The 12,334-nt window shown below is 44.3% G+C and overlaps 1 protein-coding gene across 4 annotated transcripts in view; it reads left to right on the top strand.

Annotated features, from left to right (window-relative positions):
* Positions 1-9,721: 9,721 nt before the first annotated feature.
* The window catches only part of HECA (hdc homolog, cell cycle regulator), a 45,008-nt gene continuing 42,395 nt past the window's right edge, over positions 9,722-12,334 (top strand). For 3 of the 4 annotated variants that reach the window (XR_004384451.1, XR_004384452.1, XM_032873049.1), the window contains exon 1: positions 9,725-10,260. Coding sequence is in view for 2 of the 4 variants with exons in the window: in XM_032873049.1 (XP_032728940.1) it covers positions 9,990-10,260 (271 nt within the window). In the remaining 2 variants the exon portion in view is untranslated. Of the gene's footprint in view, positions 10,261-12,334 lie in introns of all 4 variants that reach the window. The other variant, XM_032873051.1, reaches the window with a different exon arrangement.

Here is a 12,334-nt window from a genome sequence, read left to right on the forward strand (position 1 = left end):
CTCTGTATTATTTCTCACAGTTCCGTGGATTGACTGGGCTCATCTGGGCAATCTGTTCCGCATGGTGAAGCTATGGTGACTCATACGGCCGCTTTCTGCTGGATGAGGATTTCTCAACCCTCTCACTACATTTGGGGCTAGGGAATTATTTGTTGTGGAGGCTGCCCTGTGCACTGTAGGATTTTAGCAGCATCCTTGGCTTCAACCTATTGGATGCTAAAAGTCAACAGTCAGACATGTCCCTAGGGGCAGAAGAGCCCAGGCTGAGAACTACTGAGCCAGAAGCTTGGTGGAGGCTGAAACCTCAAAGATGGCTCCCGGGAATGGTAAAATTGAATGGGGTTGTGTATGTCAAGGGGTTTTAAGATGGAGTTAGGAGGCTATTAAGGGGGGGTGGGCCTTATGCATGTCCTCACTGGTGGAAGCCTGAACTTTTGAACTGGGCCAAACCACAAATATTCCAAGGACTCAGTCAGAACACCTGTAACTTGCTACGGTAAGAGATTTTGCTTAGTGATAGCCTTAGCAACCAATTATGTTCAGTCAAGGTTAGCTTTCTGCTGCCAACACCAATCAAAAATTCTTTGTAAATGATGTATACAAGCATTCCCTTTTTGCTTTAAAAGCTCCTGACTTTTACTCCTGAGTGGGACAATATTTAGTTTGCTACCCAAATCTGTATACCCTGAACTGCAAATCTTTGATCCCATATAAATGCTCTGGCTTAATTATTGGTTCCTTAGGTTGACACTTCTCATCTTCCAGGTGTCTGGGATTCTTTGTTAAAAAGATATTTGTTCACGATACTTGTTAAAGATGTTAACCCAGTGTTTATCTAGGGGGACCACTACAGTGGAGTTTGTAGTAAGGGAGTGAGATTAGGCTCAGCTTTGAATACAACAAGGGAAAGTGGGAATTTAAAGCCAAGGAGCAGGGTTGTGGGGTCCGTGGATGGAAAAATCACCAAGAGGAAATATCAGGGTTGGGGGACCCTGGCTAAACTGGCTTGACAGGACTCTTGTTGAAGGCAGCCAGAGTGATAAGAGACTGAGGGTGATCAGGTATTAAGAGGGAGGTATTTTCGATAGACTAACTCAGCAGGATTTTTGCTAAAACAGAGTGAGCAGACCAAGGACGGAGCCCAGAGTTAGGACTTCTTCAAAAAGAGGACCTGGAGGAGCCTGATGCAAGTTTGGGTCAAGGAGCGAGTCTTTGTTGGGCCCCTGGGTGTCTCAGTGGGTTAAGCCTCTGCCTTCAGCTCAGGTCATGATCCCAGGGTTCTGGGATCGAGCCCGCATTGGGTTCTCTGCTCAACGGGGAGCCTGCTTCCTCCTCTCTCTCTGCCTGCCTCTCTGCCTACTTGTGATCTCTCTGTCAAATAAATAAATAAAATCTTAAAAAAAAAAAAAAGGGAGAGAGTCTTTGTCAACACCTCCGTTTGGCCTGTCATCATTCCACAGCATGATGGATGGCTTTAAGGGAATACGAGCAAAAGATAAAGGGATGGGAACCATCCTGTATTTCTTGTTGATCAAAGCAAGTCCCAAGGCCAGATCAGATTCAAGGGGAGGGAAAATAGACTCCATGTGTTGGAGAGAGGAGTAACCAACTCTTGGCCATCTCTAATACATGCAGAACTATATTTGCATTCAAGGATTTGGTATGAATATTCTGCAGAAGGAAGGGAAATTTTGAGAGAGAATTCTATTGAATATCAATCAAAATGAACTCCAAAAACAGACATAACAGCCCTTATCTAGACCAAATGATTATCCATGTGATGCTAAAGAAGAGAACTGCATCATATACAGAGAGTACAAAGCAATATATTTTTAGATTCTATAGTTCTGTTACATCAAAGATTTGTAACAAAAGTTGGAATTTGCTTCTCTGGTTAGAATATTGGTAATGATGTCTTTCCACTAGAAAAAAAAAGTAGTCCTTACTAGGTTGTTGACATAAATTTTTGTTCTTTGATGGAACAATGATAACATTATTGATGTTTCTGGAAATGGAAGCAGTATTGTGAGTGTTCAACTATTTTACATTAGTATTCAATGCATTGATATCACTATAAACGTTGGAGATTGCAGAGTTTTAAAGATATTTCTCAAGACATTTTCTAAAGACCTGGTTGTTTATGAGAAGGATCCAGTGCCTATCTTTTCACTTGAATTTTTGCCAGTGTATCAATTCACCTGAATGCTAAAGATAGAAGTAGGTATTTTTTGCTCTAAGGCACTCTTTCCCCAAAAAAGTATTTAGCAGAACTCTAGTTTCACAGGATGTTAACGGGTATTGCATGCAAAAGGATCTATGGGTTGTATAAGCTTGGGAAATTCTAAATTGAGAGTAGGCCAGTTTCTTTATTGCTGGATTTTTTAGGGTCTTCACTACGGTCATATATATTATGAGTATTAAAGTATACAGGGTTTCCTAGACTTACTTAGCCATAGAAATAGAGGCATGTCTTACATAACTAGTGTTCTTCAGGGCACTCTTGGTAGAACTTGTTCTAAGTAGAAATAAAGGAGGAGGAGGAATCTTGAAAGAATTCTATTCAAGCTCAATCAAAATTAACTCAACAAACAGGCAGAGCGTAGCCTTAGCATTTAAAAAATAGGTGTCTGTGAAGCCGGCCCTCTGTCCAATAATGTACTACACTGTTGGGTTCGTTCCATGCATCAGTACAGTTTTGAATACAGAGGACTGAAACAGTTTAAATAAAGATTATTTTGCAGAAGTTATTTTAGATGCATGAAATTGACTCATCCAAGATCACCAAAGATTAATTAGTTGAAACAGTAATTTAGAAAGGAAGAACCAGAATAAGTGCAGACCTTTCCTCTCTTCTTGTCTTATTAGCAAATAACAGTTGTATATATTTACAATGTACAAAGACTAACGTTTTGACATATGTATATACTGTGAAATGATTACCACAATCCCCCCTCATCTTATAAAATAAATCTGAAGCCCTTAGGAATTAGAATTTGGATTGCAAGCAATGCATTCACTTACCTGGAGTAGGCAGCTTCTAGGATGGTTTTCACTGACCTCCGTCCCCTGGTATTTATGCCCTTGTAAAACCCCCTCCCTCTGAGCATGCGCTGAACCTGGTGACTAGCCTCTTGCTTCTTGCTTCTGATATTAGGTTACAGAAGAGACCGTCTTCTGTCTTGCTTATCCTTCTCCTGCTCACTTGTATGAAGCCAGCGGCTCTCTGTAGAGGCTCATATGATAAGGAACTAAGGGAGGCCTCTGGCCAGCTACCCTGAGGAACTGAATCTGGCCAACAACTTCAGGAGTGAGTCTGGACATGGATTCTCCCTGAGCTGAGTTTCAACATAACTGCAGTCTTATGAGAGATCTGAGCCTGAGGACCCAGCTAAACCATGCCTATATTCCTGACACAGAAATTGTGAGATAATACATGTGTGTTGTTCTGAGCTGCTAAGTTGTAGGGTAATTTGTTAGGCAGCAATAGATAATTAGTGCAGAATTAAAAGAGGTACTTTTTTAAAGGTTTTATTTATTTGAGAGAGAGAAAGAATGAGAGAGAGCACGAGAAGGGGAAGAGGCAGGCTGAGGGAGAAGCCAGCTCCCTGCCCAGCAGGGAGCCCAATGCCGGTCTCAATCCTGGTACTCCAGGATCATGACCTGAGCCGAAGGCAGTCGCTTCACCAACTGAGCTAGCTACCCAGGCACCCTAGAAGAGGCACTTAGAGAGGGCCAGTGTTGTATTATCCAAGTCAAACCTTGCAGGTAGCCAAAAGAAGGACTAAAGCGCTGTGGTTAAATTGTGCTTTTGAATGACAGCATAGAAAAATACTGATTTAATTGGGAAAGAACCTGGAGGATCCTGAAGATGAAATCTAGGTGATACAAATCTGAATTTTCAGTGCTACTTCCAGGGGAGATATCAGAAATACAAGGTGTAGAAATTGATAATTGCCTGGCCACTGTGATTGCTGAAGAAGCTATTGCTATGATAGGGTCCCTTGCTATAAAAGCTTGCCTCAAACACAGCCACCTGTTTTGGTTTAAATATTTTAGCTACAGGGGAAGGATGTTATGTCTGCCCAGAGCATAGTAGTGTTGGTTTAGAAAGCTCCCTCCCTCCCCCCTTTTTTTCTTGAGGTCTGGTTTGGATTATTTCTTTTGGGTGTCCTTCTATGTGTTCTTGAATTCCACAGCTGTGAATCAAACACTAGTGCTAGGTGCTGATTTAGGCACTAAGGATTCTTATTTTATTTTATTTTTAAGATTTTATTTTTAAGTAATCCCCACATCCAGCACAGGCCTCGAACTCACAACCATGAGATCAAGAGTCTCACACTCCACCAACTGAGCCAGCAAGGGGACCATGCACTGAGGATTCCATGGAAACATCCTCACTCTCTTGAAACTTCCATACTAGTGAGGAAAGACAGAAAGTAACAAAGCAAATAAAAGTAATTGGGTAGTAGCAGGAAAAAGAAGGAAGGGAGAGAGAGAAGGAGGGTGAGTTCTGGCTTCTGTACCAGTTATCAAGGTCTGGACTCTAACCAGCTGTATGTCCATTGCTGCACTTTGCCCACTGTGATCTGCTTTCCAACTGTACCCAAGAACACCAGAGTCTCTATGGCTTCCTCTCTTCCCTCCGCAAGTGCTATACTCATTCTTGCTTTCATGTCCTTTTATTATTAATTTATTTTTTAAGTTTATTTATTTATTTTTTAGTAATCTCTACACCCAACGTGTGGCTCAAACTCACAGTCCCTGAGATCAAGAGTCACATATTCTTCCAACTAAACCAGCCAGGTGCCCCTGCTTTCATGCCCTTTTAAAAGACTGATCTTCATGGCTTCCCCATGAAGACTTCTTTGATAATTTTGCCTCTATTAACACCTCTGTCTTCTGGGGATCTGAGGAGACCATTACCCCTTTAAAATAAAAGGTACCAAAGCAAAACAAAACAAAACAAAACACAACTTACCCATCTTTTTTGTTTTCTTTGTTTCAGGTTAATAGTTGATTTTTACTTTTTCCTTTGTGTGTGTATGTGTGTGTGTTTTAAAGATTTTACTTATTTTTGAGAGAGAGAGAGATAGAGAAAGAGAGTGCATGAACAGTGGGGAAGGGCAGAGGGGGAAGCAGACTTCCTGCTGAGAAGGGAACCCAATGTGGGGCTCGATCCCAGGACCCCGAGATCATGACCTGAGCTGAAGGCAGAGGCTTAACCCACTGAGCCACCCAGGCGCCCCTCTTTTGTGTTTGTTGTTTTGTTGTACATTCCTCCTCTTCACCAATAGAATTTCAGGTTTTTGAGTTTGGTGAGTTTTTACACTAACACTCAATATATAAGTATGTATGGAATATGCAAGCAAAAACAATCTTGATGGTGGCTTCGTTGAAAGAAATATGAAAGATAATGTCTGTCTTTGCAGAATTTAATATATATTTGGAGAGAGAAAACACTCTTCCTTAGGTGGGAAAACCATGGAAAGACAGCTCATATAAATCAAATACTTCATGGTATGTTATGGCAAGTGGCTTCCAAATATCTTTGGGTTGCAACCACAATGAGAAATGGATTATACAGCATGACTCTCTATGTATATACATATTTGCATGTGTACATATAAATGGAATTTTACAAAAATAATATGTTTTACAGAACAATACTTAATTTCTATATGGAATATATTCTGATGTTTCCTCTTCTGTTCCAGTTTTCAAAAAATGCTGGTGGAAACCCTCTGAACTGATCTCACAAAGAACAAGCCCCCCATTTTGGAAAACATTGGTATAGCCAGGTTGTGGAAACACAGAGGTGTAAAGTAAAAGATTATTGAATGGTATGAGTCCAGGGATGTTGTCCTGGAAAAGATAATTGATATATCTCTTGAAAGGAGTGCCTTATTTAAATTACTGGGATCCATGACAGTGTTGATGCTGAGTTGGGACAATATGAGCAAAGAAGGCACAGAGGTTAGAGTAAGATGCAAGTTCGGGGATTTGAAGAACAGAATTCTGGTCTTCTATATGACTGCTTTTGTAGATTATGGAAATAATATAAAAGTCAAACTAAAGGCCTAGAAACAGATTATGGGATACATATTTGAGAAAAATGTTACTATTGATAATTGGCAAAGTTTAATAGGAGAGCAGATATATGGCATTTAATAATTCGTGCCATTATTTGCATTAGTATTCCCTTTTGTAAAAATTCTTTATAATCAGAATTATTACCATTCCTCAAAATAAACCTCTGGGCATAGGAAAAACTATTTCTAGAAGAAGAAACTGGTGCATACAGATAATAGGCATTGTTCAAGGTATGTTTACTTGAAGTGACTTTAGTAGATCAGGCTAATTCTAGCCCAAAGGACTTAGTTGACCCCAAGAGTTTAGAAGACAGGTATACATGTCAAGCAAAAATGGAAGCAGAACAAGAATATTGAAACAATGACCACTTATTCTGATGCAGTCTGAAGATTGGCTTGTCTCTTTTCTCGGGGGTATAAATTGTTTACCCTTGGTGACCTGGATTGTTGCTGTGTTTTACTCAGTTTTGCGAAGACCTGGGTATGGAGTGGGTGATGAACTTTGGGGGAAGGAAACATTGGGTATAGGTATACTTTTTTTTTTTTTTTAAAGATTTTATTTATTTACTTGACAGGTAGAGATCACAAGTAGGCAGAGAGGCAGGCAGAGAGAGAGAGAGAGAGGGAAGCAGGCTCCCCGCTGAGCAGAGAGCCTGATGCGGGGCTCCATCCCAGGACTCTGAGATCATGACCTGAGCCGAAGGCAGCAGCTTTAACCCACTGAGCCACCCAGGTGCTCCTAGGTATACGTTTTTAAAAAATTTATTTCAATGTGCATGGGTTGATCAGAGAAATTAAAAAAAGGGAAGCCAGGTATGGATGTACAGAGCATAGGGGCTCCCATGGTTTCCTAGAGTTCTTCATATTTCCTTCTAGAAGCATCTCAGGGGAGGGCTTTGTGTCACCATCCATCTTTTGCTCTTTAGATAGGCTTTCTCCTTTTCTCTCTCGTTCAGAAATGGTGCGAAAAGAGAAAGATAAAAGGGCTAGGATTCCATGGAAATTCCACACGTTGTATGGAAGTAGGAAATGGAGTCCCTAAATTTATTTAAAAATTTTGTTCCTAATATCTTCATTTTAGTACTTTTTTTTCAGAATAAAATTGCAACTGTTGCCTCTGCATCAAATTTGACTAAGGCTAAAAATAGATGAGCAAGGTTAAGCGTGGAAGAAGTGGCCGAGCATCTCCTTCCTCCTTTTGATTTTGTTTTAGTTTGAATGAGAAGGAGGTGGCTTACACAATGAACAAGAACAACAACTGGCTGGATGACTGTGTGCTTTGAGCCAATTATGATATTTTTGTGGGAAAGGTTCCAGTTCTTAAGTCTCAGTTATGTAGAGGTGGGAGGCAGCTGGTGTGAATATCTGTCTGCAGGGTACATGTATACTTACTCTGATCCAGTATGGCATGACAGCAATGTGCTTATTCAAGAAAATAGTTATCTCAATTTTCTTGTATTCTAACATAAAACTTCTTCATTCTCGCCACTCAAAAGAAAAGAAAAAAAAAAAAAGGCCAAAGTCAAGGTCACCAAAATACTGTGAGATCGCTCAGCCGCCTTCAGTGAAGGACCCTAGTAATGAAATTAACCTGCGTCTGAACTGGCCACATTAACTCATAATCTCTGTCCCCAGCTCCTCCCTCCTGAAGTCTCCATTTAATCAACCGCTGGCAGCATTTCCTCCAGTTTTCAGAATTGTTTGACTTCACAGGTCCAGGTGGTGATCAAATCCTGCTACATATACCTTCAAAGCATTTGTCCATTCATTTATTCACGTACTTTTCATGCATTTAATAAATACTTACTGTGTACCATGCACTGTGTTAAGGACCAAGGATACAGTGATCACTAAGATAGACACAATTTCTGCCATCATAGGGCTGGTAGTACAGTGGGGCCCCAGACAGACGAGTAAACAGGCATTTTCAATACCTTTCTGTGCAAGCTGTTTTGGTGGGGAAGATACTGGGAGCACAGGGGCCAAATCTGGCCTTGGGCTATCAGAGGAGACTTCCTAGATAATTGATGATTTTGTTGAGACTTCAAGGTTCAGAAAAATGTAGCCAGAAGAATGTAGGCGTCCTCCATTCAACAGATTTGTACTGACTGCTTTCTGTGGGTCAGGCTTTCTGTTAGACTCTTAAGAGTTAGGTAAAAAGATAGACTTAATCCCTGCTCTTCTAGTGCTTAGAGGAAGTCAGGTTAGGGTAGAAATATATGTAAAAATATAGGAACGAAGTATCTATCTAATGTAACCATCAATATATACTAGGGAATTAAATGGTTCATCATTTTCCTGCTGAAAAGTCTAACAAGCAATTGCTCCTAAGTATCTACCATTCCTCCTTGCAGCTCCAAGCTCTGCTATGGGCTCTGTTCCTAGTCAGAATCCCTCCATTAGGTGAGAAGCACCGGGAGGGTTCTCTTATTTGTGCTTCCCTGCCTGTCTCTTTGTGCCTTCCAACACAGCCACCAAGCCTTTACTGGAGAGCTGGGTTAATTAAAAAAGATTACACTATAGGAGGGGAAAACTGTAAATTGTCAGCTAAAATACTTTTTCCTTTATAGTTCATGAAAAAAGAGTCTAATTTATACGCTCAACAAATACAAGCTAGCTGTTGTTTCCTGAGGTGCCCAAGACTGATAAAATCTACTACTTATGAAGCTTCATGTGAGTAAGAAGGATATGGATAGGAAATAAGTAAACATGTACATGGACAACTTAATGAGAGATGGATGAGACAAATAAACAATGATACTTCTGATAGCTCCTCCGGGAAGGGGTTTCTGTTATAACATACTGAAGGAAATGCGCTTGATTTGGGACCTGAGGTTTGGGAAGGAGCTGGTCTGTGAAAAGACAATAAAGTTGCAGAAATGCGAGCCCATGTAAAACTCTCCCCACGGGTCTTTCTCCTGCCCTCATGTCTTTGCCTCTTTTCACAGGTGTCACGTTCTAACCTTAGCCTGCTCACAACGCAGCCATCTCTTTTTCAGTACGGCTCAGCCCTATCCATGGGGTTGGGTTTTCCCCTCACCCGCTTCGTGATCACAGGCAACGTTTAGTTTTATCCCTGGATGGTGGGTCCTGATTGTATGAACTACTTTCACCACCACACTGTGCCGGGTTCTCATTCAGGGACTCTGCTGTTTGTTTCCATTGTCTGGGAACTCAATCTTGCATCTGTAATTACGTAATCTAGAACAGATGTTGAAGGGGAAGGTGTTTTGATGGATTACTAATCCAAAATCCTTTGTTTTCATTTCTTGTTCTAGTTACCCGCCTATTTTTCCGGACCATATTGTTCTAAGACTTGCTCACATAAAGGTCAGGAGGCGACGGAATAACTACTTGAGACGCTCCCGGATTGGCTTAGGGCGCGACTTCACGTAGCTCGCTTCGCAGATGCCCAGCAGCTCCGCAAACCCGCGGTGAGCGCGCCAGGATGACGTCACTCGAAAGTGGCCGGCTCAGCGCGAACGTGACGTCACGCGGGCGGGCCAGTCCGCCGTGAGGTCACCTGGTGGGCGGGGCCAGACCGAATCCCCAGTGTCGTCACGGGCGGGGGCGGGGCCAGAGCGTGTCAGCGGAGCCGAATCAAAACAAGCCGGAGACCCGCCTTTTCCCTCCGGCTCGGGAGCGTCTCGCTCGCGTCCCGAGCCCGCGGCGCTCGCGCGGCTGCGAGCCTCGGGTGGCCGCGCGCCGGCTCCAGGAAGCCGGAGAGGGCGCGGCGGCCGGGATGGCGCGGCGCGGGCCGCGCGGCTAGACGGGCGCCGGAGGAGCCGCCGGCCCGCGCCCTCCATTCTCTGCTTCCCGGAGCCCGCTCCGCGCGGCCCGGGAGCGGCCGTGCGGTGGGGAGTCGCCTTCGCTGACGCCGGGCACCTGGACGCTCGCGAGATGCCCAACCCCAAAAACAGCAAAGGCGGCCGCAAAAACAAGCGCGCCAACAGCAGCGGGGACGAGCAGGAAAATGGAGCCGGGGCCCTGGCAGCGGCGGGCGCGGCGGGCGCGGCGGCCGGGGGGGGCCTGGCGGCGGCGGCCGGCTGCGGAGCGGCGGCGGCGGGAGCGCCGGGCACCGGGGGCGCGGCGGGCACCGGAGGCGCGGGGACTGGCGCCGCCAACGCCGCGGTCGCCGCGGGGGCTGCAGCCGCGGGCGACGCCAAGAACGGTAAGACGGGGCTGGCGGGGCGAGCGCCAACTTCCTCCCCGACGGGGACGGCGCGGTGGCGGGGCGCGGGCGGTGCGTGGACAATGCGAGAGTCAGGAAGTGCTCACCCCGCCTCTCCGCCCCGCGGCGGCTGCCCCTTCCCGGTCCCCACGCCTGGCGGCGGCGGCAACAACAATTCCACGGGCCCTTCCTGGGGTATCTGCCGCTCCCGGGTCGCGCGCCCGGGGTCGGCTGCGCCTCCGACTCCCGACTCCTTCTCCGACTCCGAGGGGCGCCGGGTGCTTGGCGGCGGCTGTGCTCCCCTCCGGCCCTGCGGGTCCTGGCGGGACCAAGTGTGTGCCCCGGGCCGTGGGGGAAGGGCGGGGGAAGAAGAGAGCTGCCCAAGTTGAGAAGAAGGATCCGATTGGAAACTTAGACACCAGTTCATTCTTCCCGGTGTCCCCCTCAGCTCCCCGTCTTTCCTTCCGAATGAGGAAGAGCCTTAAATCCCTGCAGATCAGGACTTGCTGCGGCAACTGCCACAGGTGAAGAGGCCCCGAAACATTTTTACTATAGGGCGTGTGCGTGTGTGTGTGTGTGTGTGTGTGTGTATGTGTGTGTGAGTGCTGGCGCGCGCGCGCTCTTTAATTCTCTTGCTCGCTTGAGGAAGGAAGAGAATCTGAACTTGACTTCCGTTCTCAGACCCGAGTTTAAAAACAAAACAAAACAAAAAAACCTCCGTATGATTCTGTTTCACAGTTTTAGAAGGAAGCCAACTAATCTTAGGCAGTGCCTGAATGCACCTTTGGAGGGGCACGTAGGGAAGAATGGACAGGATTGCCGTTGTCACTGCACAGGCATGGCTTTCGTTACACGGTGCCCGGCAAACACTTCTTTCTTGGACAGTTCTTGGAATTCCTCTGTTCAGGCGGTTTTTCAGGGAAGGGAATAGAGATATATTTAATGAAGGGAGAATAGGATTTTTGTATCTGGCTTTTAACTTGTAGTTTTTCATATTTTGAAGCCATTCTTTATGCAGATCAGTCACTTTTTAAACGGCCACCTGCACTTAGAATTCTGAACCCCACAGTGCTCTGAACATAGGAGATTGAAGTGTAGCCTGTTAAGAACAGAACCATAGGCCCCATTGGCTGTGTGTCTGCAATATTGAAATAAGAAGGTTTTTCTTTTTTCTAGGAATAGACATCCTGGTTTTGAATGTGTGATAATGCAGTTTTTGGTCAGGCTGTCTTCTCCATGTTCTTTTGTTTTCCAAGCTCTACACTTTATTTTGGTATTGATGTGGCAGAGGGAAAGGAAGACAGACTTGTGGCTTAGCCCTTTAGAGCTCTGCCTTCTTGGGAACGTTGGTCTTTCTCAGACTTGATTTCCTCAACTTTAAAATTGAAAAAATATTATATATATTATTACATTGACCCCCTCATAGGGTTATGGTGAGGCTTGGAGTGTCACTTTCTTTACCAGTTTGCTGTTCTTGTTTAAAGTCTTGTATGTTTCTAATGTGCTTACTAAAGTTCCTCAAGGAAAGTGATCAACGAATGATAGCTGTCATTCACTCCTTCAAAAACTATTAAACACTTACAGTGTTACCACTACTGTGCTAAGTATTAAAAGGTACAGTGGTAATCAAGAGAGGACATCCTGGTCCTCAAGGAGCTTGCATTCCAGGTCTGGCGGCGGTGTGGCTTACCCTTTTTTTTTTTGGTCTGTATGGAAGCTTCAAGTTCTCTGTTTCCTTATTCTCTGAAAGACAGAACTCTATCTCTGAAACTAATAATACACTCCATGTTAATTAAATAAAAAAAATAATTCTTTAGAAAAAAAGATTAGACAACTTTAAGGTGGTGTGAAGAAATTTTTTTCTTAGGCTGGTGATATCTCTTCCTTTGTAAACTTCAAGCTAGTTATGATGTCCTGATTATTTCCTTGGAAATGGCAAACTCCGGTATATTTAGCAGTTCTGTATATGTCTGTGTGAAGCTGTGTGTTGCTGATTTGGAGCTTGTTTTAGGAAATGAATGGGGAAAAAGGGAGGAAATGGGCCAAACATTGCCATAGTCAGGGTTAGAGAAGG

Source organism: Lontra canadensis, unplaced genomic scaffold (genome assembly GCF_010015895.1).
Source record: "Lontra canadensis isolate GAN:19392208 unplaced genomic scaffold, GSC_riverotter_1.0 scaffold47, whole genome shotgun sequence".
Classification (NCBI taxonomy): domain Eukaryota; kingdom Metazoa; phylum Chordata; class Mammalia; order Carnivora; family Mustelidae; genus Lontra; species Lontra canadensis.